Source organism: Sardina pilchardus, chromosome 18, assembly GCF_963854185.1.
Source record: "Sardina pilchardus chromosome 18, fSarPil1.1, whole genome shotgun sequence".
NCBI lineage: Eukaryota > Metazoa > Chordata > Actinopteri > Clupeiformes > Clupeidae > Sardina > Sardina pilchardus.
In genome coordinates, this window is record NC_085011.1 from 19,672,261 (window position 1) to 19,688,403 (window position 16,143).

General features: G+C 45.5%; 1 protein-coding gene across 2 annotated transcripts; it reads left to right on the forward strand.

Moving 5' to 3' along the window:
- Nucleotides 1-1,533: 1,533 nt before the first annotated feature.
- On the forward strand, nt 1,534-15,936 carry wbp1la (WW domain binding protein 1-like a). 2 transcript variants are annotated; one of them, XM_062519348.1, is made up of 4 exons: nt 1,534-1,722; nt 7,126-7,225; nt 11,403-11,564; nt 11,891-15,936. In XM_062519348.1, exons 1-4 carry the CDS (start codon nt 1,654-1,656, stop codon nt 12,805-12,807), a joined length of 1,248 nt encoding a protein of 415 aa, XP_062375332.1. In that variant the 5' UTR covers nt 1,534-1,653; the 3' UTR covers nt 12,808-15,936. The 2 variants fall into 2 exon arrangements, with proteins under 2 accessions (XP_062375332.1, XP_062375333.1); XM_062519349.1 differs by lacking the exon at nt 1,534-1,722 and adding an exon at nt 6,445-6,855.
- Nucleotides 15,937-16,143: the final 207 nt, after the last annotated feature.

A 16,143-nucleotide genomic window follows, 5' to 3' on the forward strand; every position in this document is an offset into this window, starting at 1 on the left:
CAATCTATGAAAATGATTCCTCATCCTGACGCGGACTAATCCTGCCATGGTGGTCATCCTGAAATAGGTCCATATATACCATAAAGGAGGAAAAGATATTGGGAACTCCAGATCTAGACTGCCTCAAGAGGCTTGTAGCGGGTATGCATGGTAGATGTTTCATCACACAATACAATGCAGTAGGACTGGAACGTCACAGCTGTGTGACCTTAGGAAAGCTGTTGGTGGGGCTAATAGGAAAGAAGGCTTTAATTTGCCAGAGAGCATAACAATTGGACTTTATGGAGCAAAGTAAACAAGTTGTGCAAGTCTGATAACTCCAGATTTACCCTTTTTCAGAGAGAGGGGCATGCCAGGGTTGTGATATAGCATAGTGCTCACTGCACAAGCCTCTGGAGGCAGAATTGTGCCGGGGTTAGCTTCACTGGTCAGGTCTTTGTTCAGCAGCTTGATGTGGCTATATTAACCCCGGAGAATCTTTGATCAGATCTGCTTTGCTTTTCCTTGAGGAGCTACAGGCAACCCGATTGACTATAGGGCTTCAATCGGAGTAAGAATGGTACACACCACCCCTTTCAATCTGATAAAATAATAAAATTATTTTCGGATTGTCAGTTTATTCCAATCAAGGGGTTTGTGTGTCATTGTGTGTTATTCTGATTGAGCCATCATTCCAATTCTAATCAGATTAAAAGTGTTCATGTACACCCACTGACTGAGAGAATTCAACTGGCAAAAATGACGGAAAAGTGGTCCAGGATGCAGGATGAATAATTTTCCACACATAGATGGCCTTCAAAGAGTCCTAGACCCAAACCCATTGAAAATCCTGTCATCCATATACTGTAAGATCTCAGTGAATAGGAAATAAATGTTGTGATATTTGTCAATAATGAAACAGGAGCTGTAAATCAAAGCTAAAGGTGGTTCAATAAGATATTAGGTGTGCAACTTTTTTGACCAGAGAGTGTAGCCTACCTGCGTGTGTAGAGTAGGCCTTCATTCTGACAAATATACCTCATTTTAATCTCATTTTTAAACAAAATAAGGCCAAACTTGTTGGTTTGTATTGGCAAGAGTGACAAACTTGTTCAAAATAATCCAGAGTAGCCTGAGTGGTAAACTTCCTACCCTTCAACAAGAGCCCTGACATTGTTTTGTTAGGAGAATCAAGCCATCTACAGCTCTTCGGATGTTGACATAGCCTATTATAGCTGGGTTTGTCACTAAACCAAGCACCTGCTAATCTGCTGTTAATTTTCAAGTGTGGAATTTTGTGTCGCTTTTATTTTTTCTTTTGTAACTTTGAGATAACAGCAATTTAATGTCAATAGTGTCACCTGACTTCACAGCACCCAAATCTATTTTCTTGAAGGCACACCTTTAAACAGTGACAGCTGAGTCGTTTTTTTAATTGATAGGCAGAATGTCCAATAGGCGCGCAGATTAATGCCGACACCAGGAAGTATCCCCTTGAACTGTCCAATTACAAAGTAGTAGGAGGTGGGATCTATGCTAACTTTGGGAGTTTTAGCTAGAGTTGAAGAAAGAACGAAGGATTTATGAACATTACTATGTAGTGAGGTACATGTTCATGTGCCGATAGTGAAAACAAAGTTTGGCATTTGGAAAGCCAATTAGACTTTGCTCAAAATGGGATTGTTTCTTTTGAACTTCGCTGGACCACTCAACTCGGTGACAACACAAGGAACAATCACAGAGGTAACCTAAGTTGTGATAGCTAAATGATAGCCTGCCTACTTTGTTGTTGTTTACTAATGAAGACAAAGTCGCTTCTCTTATATTCGCCGGCTACAACTGCTCATTGGTCTAATGACAGCCAAGGCGCAGTGAAGCTAGCAGCTAGTTGTGTACATTTTGTGTTCACGTTGTCTGAAATGTATTATCATGTCAAACTGCTGTAAAGTGGAAATTAAGATAACTTAGCTGGCTAGCTAGCTTAGCTAGACTTCACTACTGTTTGCTGGATACGAAGGTAACTGGGCAGCTTGCTAACGTTAACGCACACAAGAAATGGCTCACATTAGCTATTTGTGTATTTATTAGCAAGATAACAGTTAGCTACTAGCTGTGTGATCATGGAAAGCATTAACTTAGCTCTCATACTCTTTTAAGGATAGCACTATGCGCTGTAAACTGTTCTCTTTATTGCTGACCTCTCCAAACAACGTGTTTGCAACTTTAGCTAAAAGAGCTTAAATGCCCTTAATAGTCCTGCAAGCTACAACGTTATATCGCTAACATAGTTAACGTTAGGTAACGTTATTGTCAGTGTAACCAGAGAATGTCTAATAAGACGTAGACGGGCTCTGGTGTAACGTTAGCTCTGAGATCCTAGTATTTGGTTAGCTACAAGATTCTCTTTCATTGAAATGTCCTTCACCGTGCGCATTGTACAGCGATAGGCCCAACTTTTATCTCATTGACTCTAAATAATGCTTAAGAAAGTCAAGTTTAACATGAAAAACGTCAAAACATGTATTATGAACTCTGATAGCTAGTCATAAGGTCCCCATATCATGTATACACAGTGCTGAAACGTTAAAGAAAGAGAATGATTGCTAAATTGTTGAGCTGGACAAGAATGTGAACTTGACAGAAAGTGATGCACCTGGTTCCCCGGTTATGTTTAACTATCCTACAGGTCTTGTCAACAGGCCCCGTTAGCGTTGAACAGAGGAAGGAGACTTGTTGGGTGTGGATTTTCTCTTGTTCGTTTGCTATAAAATAAACTGTTTCCTCATCATCACACATTAGGTTGCCCCTTGATATTTTCACAACACACAAGTGTAGAACAACAGTACCTCACAGTCATATTGTTCTGACTGCCATTGATGTTCGTTGGCTAGGGTTTATTGCTAGAGATAATCTCCTTCGGAGTTATGAGTGTTTATGATGATTGCTTACTGGGTTTGACACTGTTTCAGATATAGCCTCTAGGGCTGCGTACGTGGTCTTGAGGATTAAAATGCAAAGACACATGTTTCTCACCTATTTTTGAATAGGTGTGTCAACACTGACATAACAGAAAACAACACAGCCAGCCTTTCGGACTGCCTGTTTGACTGTTTCTCGTAATCAGAAACTGCTGTAAACAGAAACAGTTCTGGGGCTCCCTGTGCTCAAACCCTTAAACCACCACATCTGCACATCTGATTCGTCACCACTCAAGGTTCCTGTTAAGGTTTACAGTCTCAGTTACTGTATGCATACATTGTACAGTCTTTTCTTTTTCTCAGGAGTTTAAATATTTCATTTAGGAGTCATAGCGTATGCATTATGGTTGTATTATCCTGTTTGTAGATTAAGTTAAATGTAAATGTGTTCATTCGTAATATCGTTGTAGCACATAAGCAACAACTTTGTTCATTATTTTGATCTCTGCCATCATGTACTGTATGTTTAACATAATATTCACTTTGGACAAAAGTGTCTGCTAAATACCATAACCATAATTATTGGCTGTTTGTTTTGCATGGATTTAGCAGGTGTGTAATTAATGGCCTCACACTTTCGGGAATATAGCACATTCATATTGTCTATCAGAATCCCCACAGAAAGGAGCCTATCACATCTGTGTTGCTGATTCCTTTCTCTCTGGCTAGAAACTACAAGACCGGTTGCATTTTGGTCTCTCATTCATGCATTTATCTACAACAGGGTTGATTACTGCAGTGGGTTTTTCACAGGCCTTCCTAAAAAGACTATCACACAGCTTCAGGTGATACAAAACACAGCGGCTAAGGTCCTCACGAAAACTGAACCACATTACTCCAATTCTGTGTGTTGTTCTTAAAGACCCAGGTTTTAGTGCACTGCAATGAAAATATGACACGGCTTCTACTTGGAAAGTAATTCTGGGACTGCCACTCATGCTCCCAGTATTCATTCTTCTGTGTGTTGTGTTGTGCGATGGCTCATGCAAAGGGTTCCTGAAAGATCTCAGGTTTACGTGGCTTCCCTCTCCAGTAGACGGTTCCCTTTTCCTGGCACCACACTGGCACTGCCATCGTCAAGGTCGCAGGGTTCAGTGATACAGTGTACACTTCCTTTCCCAGCACATCAAGGTGCTTTCGATAAAGGCATCCGTAAACGAAACAAAGAGTTGGCCCAATTAAAGTTAAGGTGTGTGTGTGTGTGTGTGTGTGTGTGTGTGTGTGTGTGTGTGTGTGTGTGTGTGTGTGTGTGTGTGTGTGTGTGTGTGTGTGTGTGTGTGTGTGTGTGTGTGTGTGTGTGTGTGTGTGTGTGTGTGTGTGTGTGTAAATTAAAAATGCAGGAATGCACTTAAATCAGTTTGGCCAGTGTGTCTGTACATCAGCTGTAATTTGTTACAGTCAGAGGAGATGTATTTGTCAAGTGAAGATCACTTGGCATTGGCCTACATAGATAGCCAATGGGATTAGATTTAAGGCTAGGGATGCACAAATTGGAGAAAATACCTACTTCTGATTTTTTTCTGACAGATTTTATGATTTGATTTGCAATATAGCCTGAATTTGTTTATTTAATTATTAAAGCTTTAGTTCAGTATTCCAAATTTCCCTTTAGGTTGGGCCACTTCTGATCGGTGAGCATGCCTAATGCATGCAAAGCTCAGCACTTCTGTTAGGTGAGCTTCACTTTCTGCCACACTAGGAAGATGGCTTGAATATAGAAATAATAGATGTGACAAGGTCAACCATTTGGACAGAGTTGTGAGCTGCATGATTAATTGCATTAGTTTGAAATGAGATTTCGTCTCGATTGGAAGTCTATTAATTGTGTAGCCCTAGACTATAATGCAGGCTATATTGTGATGCACAGTGAAATAGCCTAGATGGAAAAAATAGAGAGCTTTGGTTGTCTACAATTTAGCCAGCACTGCAGTGGATCCGTTTTGAAAGTGTGTATTTTGCCCTTGTCTCCATGTATCTAGGCCACTGCATTTGAATAGTTTTTCCAAAGTAGGTTACTGTTACTGATTCTTGCACCATGGAAAACGAATTCAAATCACACGCTGATTCGGTTGCTGTGTGGCCCTATTCTTCTTTCGTGTAGGCTGTATTTAAAAAAAAAAAAAAAAAAAAAAGAAGGAGAAAAAGGCGTGTATTCATTGGTGCCCTCTTACATAAACACGGGCTCTATGCTGTAAGTGGCTGGTGGCTGGCCAAACTCGTTTCCATAGGACGAGAATTTCCATTCTCCTCTTTCCTTTTTTTTTAATCCTAGGAGGAAGTAGGTCGGAGCTCTGTGCTTGTAGTTTAAATGAGTGGGCTGTGCTTACAAAGCCACATGAAGTGTTTGTTTTGTGGGTGATGTTTGTCTTGGGGAAATACTCCAAGAGATATTGCAAGTCACTTGGAGAAGTTTAGTGCATGGCCTCAGAGGATTAGTCTCAATGAACAGATGATTTGTGCCCAATTAATTGTGATCAGTAACAACACTAGTAATACAATTAGAGTAATAGTAATTAAGCTAATTTGTAAAGGATTTCCACGTTAGGCTGCACCCAGGGGTGTAACAGCACGCAAAACTCACAGTTCAGTGTGTACCTTGGTTTTGAACACACGATTTGGTTTATTTTCAGTACAGTAAGCCTGTAGGTATTGTTAACCTAATATTCACTGACAATATTGCTGAAGTGTGCAACAGGAATAGTTTTTTGAAAATATTTTTTTTGTGTTAATTGATTAAACTGACATATGGTCCACCACTTAATATGTTTGTGGCGGAACTTGAATTTGAAGGATGGTCTGCAAGCAAAAAGGCCTCCTGTTGATTACTGTTAAAGACTGCCTAAACCTAAACCTGTACCTAAACAGTTCGGTATGAATACCTGTACCTTCACACCCCAAGCTGCAACTAGTTTTGTTCATGGAGCTCTTTTTGAGAGAAAGAGCCATCTATTCATTACAAACGTTTTTGTCCTTGATCTCTTGGTGTAGTTCAAAAGCATTTCAAATTCAGGTGGTTAGTTCTGGTTAGTTTAGTGTCTAACCAGAAGTGCAAAAAAGCAGAAAAGTGCATTGGTGGTGTATAGGCAGGAGAGGACATGTAGTGCAGGGTAGACGGTAGTATACTGTTGGTTTACAGAAGGATGATTCCAGTCGTCTACTCCCTGTGTCCAGACTGCTGATATTGGTCATGCATATGTTTGTAATGGCTACACTTCAAGGCAGCGCTATTGCAGTTTCATCTCGAGTGGCCACTAGACAGAACAATCATGTGGTGCCCTGCCCCCCCCCCCCTCAGAACAGTCCGCTGTGAATACCTCATGCGGTAAACATTTAGCCTACCAATTGTCGGTCAAGTTGTGTCCAGTGCATACCAGTCGAGAGCCTGGGTATGTGTGTAATAGAGAGAGGTAGGCTGGGTCCAGCTCTTGCCTATGGCACGTTGAGCTGTTTACCCGCATTCTCTGGCACTGCACCAGGTAGCTCTTAAACTGTGTGTGTGTGTGTGTGTGTGTGTGTATGTGTGTGTGTGTGTGTGTGTGTGTGTGTGTGTTGTGGGAGTGTGTGTGTGGGGGGGTCACACCACCCCTAACCAAGCTGAGTTTAAATCCAGACCCCCAGCCACCCCGTTGGGCCATTTCACAGACACAAACACTCCTGATCACTGACTGAGCCATGCCACTCATGGCTATCACTGGGGGATTCCACAGCACTGCTCTGGACGCTGTGTCTCTCTCCCGCCAGCCTTGACGCTTTTTGCGGTGTCTGCTTGAGTGCCTCCTGTCCCCAACTTGCTGAAGGAGAAGGCGAGAAAGAGAGAAAGACAGAGACAACGACAACCTTTGTGCTCGTTCATTTGGAGTGGTTGATCATCATGGCTTTTTTAATCTGGATAAGACAGGTAATAGGGTAACTTTTGGGTGCACATGCTATATTGTTTTGTTTTCCTGACAGATACTAAGTGAACTTCTTTGAAAGGGTTCATGGGTTTTTTTTGGTGTTTCTCTTCATCTTCAAACTGTCATCTTCAAGTTTCTGTCGGTTTCAAGTGTTGTGTGTGGCGCACAAATTTAATTTGTGGTAGATCTGCAGCCACTGTACAACTGATTTACCAGAGCTGTCGGGGTCTCACTGAAAGCAATACACTATTGTGTGTGTTTGTGTGTTTCAGAGCAAGCTGCTATGCCAAGGGCCGAAGAACCAGAGCTTCGTCTGTGAATCGGGCTACTGCTGCGAGTCCCAGTGTTGCAGCCACTACTACGAGCTGTGGTGTAAGTAGTACAGCCTTCCCTCCACCTGTCGTCTCCACCCTCTCCACCCTTCTGTCCAGTCTCCAGTCTCTGGACGCCAGGCCAGCTTGTAGTGAAAACACAGAGAGCATGTTTGGGATGAGGCTCTTTTTTTAACCACCCCCATCCCACAGCTCCACTGCGGCACTGAAAGGAAGCTCGACGAAATGCCCAGCTGATGGCGTGCCGGGCAATAAGGGTTGACATTGTATCATTTAGGCTACATGTATATGCTGTTATGTAAAGCACGTCAAAAAGATCACCACCAGGAGAGATGTCAGAAAGACAGACAGGTAGAGAGATTGCATGGATGCCACACCCCCAAAGGCCAAGTGTTGACTGCATACCTTTCCTTCTGGTCTAGTTATGTCACCTTTTCTCAACCAAAATATCAGCGACAGTGCTTTTCCACACATTAAGTGGTAAGCGGCCACTGCGCAGCTGGAGTGGCCCCTGGGGACCAAACAAAAATCTTCCGCAAAAGTTTAGCGGGGCTACATACTCACCAAGTTTCATGTGCCCCAGTGTTTTGGTGCCCCAGGAATTGTTGACCAAAAACTCAGGAAGTTTGTGATGGGCAATATGTCTATATGACTGCTACTGTGCGCTTGCGACGGTCATTTTAAGAAATGCAAAACAACTAAATGATGGGAGGTAATAATCAGCCTGAATTCATAAGATTGATCACAAGATTATTTCTTGAGAGCTGGTGTCACATGATGTAATATTCCACACTGTTCCCTCTTGTGCTGTGATTCAGCTATCAGGTAGGCTCCATCTTGTATAGTTAACTAGTTGCCTTTTCTACAGTAGACTCTTATCATATGGTGGGGAAAAGCACGTTGTTTTGATTGTTTGTGGAATCCGTGGAGTTGTGTTTATATCTGATTTAATTTGCTAAACAAGTATCTGATTTAAAGCCATCTAGTGACATCACAGGCTCTTCTCCCTCTGGAACCTTCTACCCCTCCCACCCACGATGATTATGTGTCATATTAAAGGTTAAAGGTATTAACTGGTTGTCAACAAATGTGCACACGTTTTTGCTGATGGCATGCTGTAATGTCTGTTGTAAAGAGTGGACAGCCAGTGACCATAGTGACCAGTGACAACTCTATATTTAAACAAGGCAGTTGAGGACTTAACACCAAACACTGTGTGTTTAGTCTGTGTTGCACCTCATCACATCCATGGTCAGGTCAGGTGCACGTGAGAACATAACAGTGTAGCTGTATTTCATCGTGTATGCTCTGACAAGTGAAAAACACATCTGGTTTGCTTAGAGCACCTCTAAACAGGAGGGAAGACCTTGCCCTCCCATTGGACCGACACTGCATACATCCCCAAAGCCCTGCCTTCTCATTGGATGGTTCCAGGGTGGAATGAAAAGTGTTTTTCTGGTTCTCTGTGTCTCCTGCCTTTGAGTGCCTCCACACCCCTGCAGTGGGAGATGAAAACACCTCCGTGTTCTGCTTTGTTTGCCTCCCCTCTGCTTTAACACCATGAGAACCTGGCGCGATTACATAAAGCAGGCTCTGCTGCCTTTTCTGGGTCTCGCAGAAGGGGAGTTAGGTAACACGTGTGCATCATCTCTTGGACAGCCACCATAGTCCTGCTTCGTCCTACTCCTACTTAACTTCTAATTATATGATTAGATAGATGTATTACATCTATCACATTTAGCAATATATTATCAACTTTGTGGTTGTGAATCATGGAAATATTATTACACAATGGTGGATGAGGTCACAGTAAATATGTCTTAAATGTCATCATTGTTATATTATTTGTGTTGCAAAAATCAGTTTTAGACCAAAGAGCAAACCAAGCAGACTAAGTTGATAAGGTCCTGATATTTCATTAGATGTTTGGATTCTGCTGACATTTTCCACTCGCTGTCCTTCAAATGGTCAGCAAGCGCTCACCCCAGGGTGGGAAACATGCCCTGGACAAAACAAGCGTCTTGTTGGGAAAGCTGCGCTGGTGCTCGCTCCTGGCTGAGACATTGCGCTCGGGTTACATCCGCTCCCTCCGGGCGCTCCGTCTATTTTAATAACGCGGACCCGGGCCCAGGACGAGCCCAGCTCTCGAGGCCGGCAAGGCCCGCCCGTGCTGTGGCACGCTAGCTGCTGAGTCAAGGCCTCTGCTCGCGCGGTCCCTTTTCACATTGGGCCAGCGCATAACACCCCACAGACAGACACCGCTGCCAGCGTAACCCGATCACCTCCGCTCCCGTAAACAGCTGCCTTGGGTTTCTCCATTTGGGAAGGCGAACCTTTCCCCTCTCTCTCGGTCTCTCAATACATCTCTCTCTCTCTCTCTCTCTCTCTCTCTCTCTCTCTCTCTCTCTCTCTCTCTCTCTCTGTCCCTCTCTCTCCCTCCCTGTCCCTCCCTCTCCCTCCCTCTCTCTCTCTCCCCCCTTCCTCTTTGGCTTCTTCTCTTTATTTCTGCATCTCATTTCACTGGTGTGTGTTGCCTTCCTCCCTCCAAGGCTGGCTACAGCATTATTTGAGGATGAAGTTTCGCCGCCCCGCTTCGTTCTCGCTCGATGGTTCCGACCTCTCCGCAGCTGTTTTCCATGACCCGCTGAGCGCTCGGTCCCCCGTGCGTGCTGCTGTTTGTCCGAGCGAGCGTGCCTGAGCGTCTGGAATTGAAACAGATGAGGAAATTGCGGCCGCTTTGCCCCCGCGCGTCCCCTCCCTGAGCACCTAAGATGGGTCTGTTCGGAGGTGGGAGCGGGAGGTTTTCCACGCCACGCTGAACTCGCTGTTTGGCTTAGGCCCAGTCAGCTGCGTTTTCCCAACCACCCCTCCCTGTACAAAAATGCCAACCACTTTGCCAGTGGAATGTGTCCTTGGTGCAGGACAGTCCACACAGGGCTAATTGAGGAGCCTGATAAGCACCAGCCATGCCCAAGTAGCCTCACGCAGCTGCCAGAGAGGGCATTCCAGACCGATTTAGACTTATTCCACATCAATTAATCAAAAGTAATTAGGTATATTTAGCATGCAGATCTCCGTCTCTGACCCCACACACACACACACACACACACACACACACACACACACACACACACACACACACACACACACACACACAGGCGACCTGAGGGTTCATACAGCCCAAAGGCCAATAAAAGGCCCCCAGTCTCTCACCCCCACCTCAGTCCACTGCCCCCAGGATGGAGTCTGTATTCTACTGCTTGGAAATGTGCTGCCTGCCCGATAAAGGGTGACCAGCTTGTAAACTGTCAATGTTGTGCAACTCCGTTTTCTTCTCCAAAACTGTATAATTAGGAAGTGCACAAAAAAAGCAGTTACATGACTGATGTCACTTGATGTGATGTTATTCATGAGCATATTTGTAGAGAGCAAAAGTGTCTGGAAAGCTTAAGTGTGTGTCTAAGCAAGGTAAGCTCTTTCGGGTACTCCCAGCCTGAATAGAGGTGACCTTGTGGGCTCCCTGCACACGCTCAAACACACCTCTCTAGTGGCAGTGCTAAGTGTGGAAAAGATCATGCATCAACGTCTCACTCAAACATGCGCTAAGTGCTCTAGCATTCAGGTGTGAGCAGTCGGGACAAGCTGAATGATTCTTTTTCTCAAGTCTTGAGTTGATGTGTAGTGTTGCGCAGTAGCGCCGTGGCATGTACTAGCCCTAACGCTCCGGTGGAGATTTCATGGTGTAGTTGATAAAAGAGATTTTGGCACTTGGTGGGCGAGTTAGCCACGAAGGGCCATTGTGTTGGCGGCAGATGTGCATTCCTAACCAGAACCCCTAATTGTGTTCCGTCATCTCTAACTTCTCTCTGGCCTCAGATGACTGATTAGCAGACAGATGTAGCCTAGATTCTATCAGTGGAAACCACACATTGAAGACACCATTGTATTTTTATCCCCTCACACAGTGGTCCTCAAACAATGCCACCACAGCATTTAACAGGCACTCTTTTATTAGTATGTCTCTGTTATACAAAAATGATACGCTGCCCAAAACAGCCTGGATGTAGAAGGGAGGCTTCAAATGAACCGGAATGTGATGTGGGTACTGTCGCGATGCCGTAGTCGAGTATTTCCATTTCTGCTGGGGTTGGGAGGCTGATTTGCTGGGGAGTGTTGTTGTTTTGACCGGTTGCCGTGACGCTGGCGTTGTTCCTCAGGGTTCTGGTTGGTGTGGACCATCATCATCATCCTGATCTGCTGCTGCGTGTGCCACCACCGCCGCACCAAGCACCGGCTCCAGCAGCAGCAGCGGCAGCACGAGATCAACCTCATCGCCTACCGCGAGGCCCACAACTACACATCACTGCCCTTTTACCTCAGTAAGGCGCTCTCGCTCGCTCTTTACCTTCTCTTTACCTTCCTCTCTCTTTTTCTTTCTTTCTTTTTCTTTCTCCCCCTTTCTTTCTCTTTCTTTCTTCCTTTTTTCCTTTCTCTCTCTCTCTCTCTCCTGTTGAGCTTTGCCAGGTTAGAAAGTTATTGGCTAGTGTCAACGGTTGCATGAAAGTACATGAGCAAATCACGGCATGTTCCAGAAACATTGCCTGGAGTGGCCGCATGGCTCACACTGTTCCCCCTTTATATCATCACCTTCTTATATCCCTCTCACATTTCTCCTCTGTGTTTTTTTTTTGTTAACTATTTCCAGGGTTCCTACCCAGTTACCTGCTGCCCGCGTATGAAGAGGTGGTCAACAGGCCACCCACCCCCCCACCCCCCTACAGTCCGGCCCAGACGTCGATAACAGAGGCGGGCGGCAGCCCCACATCAGCTGACCAACCCGAATCCCACTGTCCCCAGGGCCCAGCCAGCCTCTCGGGCCCCGGGGCCCCGTCGGCCCCCTCCACACCCAGCCCCGAGCAGCAGCAGCTCCACCTGCCCGTGTCCAGCCTCTCGGGCCCCCGCGGGGTGCTGGACGACGGCAAGGCGCTCTCAGGAGCCCCCTTGTCCGAGGGCCGGCAGCAGCATCCTTCTCCGCAGGTGTCGCTGCTGGCCGGGGAGGCCCCTCCGGCGCGGGGCAGTAAGGCCAGAGACTGTTGCAAGGAGCCGGCCGGAGAGCCCTATGGCTGCCCCTCGCCCCTCGACGACAAGGACCGCACACCCGGGCGCCACCGGCGCTTCACGGGCGACTCAGGCATCGAGGTGTGCGTGTGCAGCCGAGGCGTCGGGGAGGACGAAGAAGAGGAAGAGGAGGACGATGATAATGATGATGATGATGATGATGAAGAACATATGAAGGAGCTAGAGAGACTGATGGACGCAGGGGAAGAAGAGGTTCTACACTCACGCGATTTCTGCGATAGTTGCCACCCGCCCGGTGGCGTGGTCCACCACGGGCACCACCAGGACCCCATGGGGCCAGCGGACGAGGAGCGTGGACACCCCGACGGCCTGGAGCAGGTCCTTCATCATCCTCCTCACCATCATCATCCTCATCAGCAGCAGCAGCAGGAGCAGGGGCTCAGTCAGGCCTCGCTGCCACGCTCCCCCGTCTGTCTGCACTTGCACACCATCAACGAACAAGATGGCTCCCACAGCCAGGGCAGCGCCGAGAGCCAGAGCTGAGCACTTGACGTTAGCGTCCCGGCGTCCCAGGGTCTCTCCCATCTGGCCGACATCCCTTTACTCCCCACTGTACTTTCATTGTGTGTGTGTGTGTGTGTGTGTGTGTGTATATGTGTGTTTGAGTGAGTGGTATGCTAGTGAATTTCTGTTTTGTGAAGTCATGGAGTTGCGGGAGAAACTGGGGATTAACTGCCTCTGTTGAACTGATTGGTATTCCCCCCTCCCCCTGCCCTCCAGTGCTGATGTGAGTGTGTGTGTGTGTGTGTAACATAGTCAGTGAGAAGACTAGACCTGTGCCTTGTGGGATAGTGGAGGAGACCATGTCCCGCCTGTGTCTGTCTGTCTGTCCGTCTGTCTCTGTGTGTGTGTGTGTGTGTGTGTGTGTGTGTGTCCGTGTCCAGAGACGAGCCCTGTGGAGAGGGAGAGAACTGGGCCCCCGGTCAGCAGCGTGGGTCGTCAGCTTTAGAAGCTGCTCATCAGAACACCTCGTCCCCGCGTGCGGGACAGGATTACGCAATGCAAGCAAATATCAAAAGAGGGCTGCGTTGCCTCATCCTCTCGGCCCAGTCCTGTACGTGCTGTCCAGTGGGACTGTAGGGCAAACATTATTAGTTAAGACTTACAGTACCCTGTGTAGCCATATTCAATAGTAGCCTGTATCCTAACAGACATCCCCACCTCCTCAGTAAGAGGTATATAGTGCTTAGGGGAATCATATTGTATTGGTACATTTAGCGGTGTTTGTATAGCCTATGTCACACTGAAAGAAGCTCATTTCAAAAATGATTTGCGTTAAATTCAGAGGTACAAGAACCCTTAATTGTTTCATGTAGTCTCATGAATTTAGAATTTGCCATGAACAGCTCTCAAGCATATGTGCACAGCAGTATGTTGTGTTTATTTTTGTTATGATGCAAGCAGCAGAGCCTAACCCTTATCCCAGGTTATGTAAATCTGGGAAAGGGCCAAAAATGAGAACAAACCTGGCAGATGAATACGGGGGAAGTGTTAAAAAAAAGGGAAATTCCTTTGAGTCAAATCACAACAGGAACGGGTCAAGAACCTGAAACACGTGAAGACCTGGTTTGTCTCTCCTGACAGAACAAGTTTGTTGAGCAGCACTTCATGCCGTTCTCTTAAAGCATTTAAGGCCTCAAAATTGAAGATTGAAAATGAAAGCCACTGAACTTTGTGGAACATAAGTGAGTGTGATGATTGATTGAGTCAGACTAACATTCAAGCACATGTTTCCATGTGTGTGTGTTTGTGTTTGTGTGTGTGTATGTGTGTGGTCTTCAGTCAGACTTTTCGCTCAGCGTCCGTTTGATGGACAGTTTAACCCAAAGGTGGCTGACTGGAGTTGTGCCCCTCTTATAAGCAGTGCCTACCCATGTCGCCTACTGTAATCACATATTACATCTTGTTTAACTGTTTGAGAAAACGAATAGGATCTTTCCCCTATTCACTGTCTTCTTACGTCTTTCTGTGCTGCGAAAGTTGTAGAACCTTGCATCAGCATGTTATGACTTCAGAAAGCACACTTAACTAATATGGTGCCTTTTTTTTATTTTGGTTTTGGTTTGTCGCCGTCATTTGTATCGTTCCCCTCAGTTGCCTTATCAAAATTGTGGGAGCCTCAAGACCGCAAGTCAAAGCCAAGGCCAGTATGAAAGAGATTAAATGCATTTCCTGACTTAACCCTGTCTCGGTTTTGTCCTGTTCTAGAGTGTCTGGTCTGACAGGTTGTAGTAGTTTTTGATAGACAAGCCCTTCAAAAAAAAAAGTTCGGAACAGCTTTTTGTGTCCTTAAAATGTGGCTTGTCTGGCTGATAGTGTACTATTTGGTCTTAGAGTGGAAGGATTTCATGTCATAGCACTATAAGGGAATGTTTATACCACTAACAGTCATAAGCGGTAGATTGTGTAGTTTTCTGGGTAGCCTTATCAGTAGATTCCTGTCCTAGTTTCCTATCTGATCTAGAGCATGCAGACATATTGTGCTATGTTGGGCATTGAAAACTGTGTCTACAGTTTACAGCATGGAGCTCTATAGTTGGCTGATTTTGGTATTATTCTGTGGGAAGAAGATGTATTTGTGTGTTTGTATTTGTGTGTGTGTGAGTGTGTTGCATCCGGTGGATGGAGAACATCTGTGTGTGTGTGTGTGTGTGTGTGGTCGGTCGAACAAGGAAAGCTTTGGATGTGTGTGTGTGTGTGTGTGTGTGTGAGAGAGAGAGTTTCAATACATTGGGTCGTTTGGCTGTAGGCTGTCTTCCCTGTCCACATGGACTCTACTCCTCTGTGGGGATTGTGTATCTGAGCCGTCATGTGGAGTATCTGAGTGGCAGTCCGTGATATGACCGAGAACATTAGATCTGCCACAGTTCAGAGGCCACTGATAGGCCATCAGCCCTGAAGATAGTGCTAGGTGGGGCGTCTGCATGCAAACAGAGGCCTATCCCTCTAAGGAAAATAGTAGCCCTCAGATAGTCTAGTTCATCAGCTTCTAGGGGCTGACACACTGGTTCTACAAACAACCTACTCTACATAAGATTTAGAACCGCATATAGGCTAGCCACCTCAGAAAAAAAGACAAACAGCCACCAGGTGTTCTATAGCTTACGTATGGGTTTGAATAACAGCTTTTTTTCACCTTTGCTTTCTGTTTTAACTGAATGGAATTTGCTGTCATACATTTAAGGTGAATGAATGAGTTAATGAATGAATGAACAAACAAGCCAGCTGTCCAATCCATGGTGCTCTTCCCAGTTGTTACTAGATATCCTCATCAGCTTTCATGTCTTGCGACCAAATAAGAATGTTCTCGAAAGAAGTCAAATGGACTCTTATACGATTTTTTTGTTTGTATGTTTTCTATCGTTTCTTTTTTGCCTGAATAAGGTGTCATTGCACTGTTTTAACTGCAACTTCTTAAGCAACATAGTGGGTTTGTTTGCGATGTCTGATTTGACATAAAGGCAGCGGGAGCCATAGCTTTCCAGTCGAGTCCAGGTACTATATCTGTTTTAGAAACCATAGCCTTTTCTGTCTTGGTTCAAGTCAGCCAAATGAGTGAATACTGAAGACTATTACGTGTAAATAAAGAGAACATTTGTAAAGTAAAAAAAACACCTGTGTCCTGTTTTATTGACATTGCAGACATGATTGTATATGTGCCTGAACGACTGGTCGGACCTGTATGAAGTCACTCTCTCCTCCCTACATGCGGTTGAGACTCTTGAATGTCAGCAACAAATAGTGGTGCTGTTAAGTTTCCAGTGGAGCACATTCTTACTAGCATGTTCCCTGAAGAAAACGATTCTACCGGTTATACCA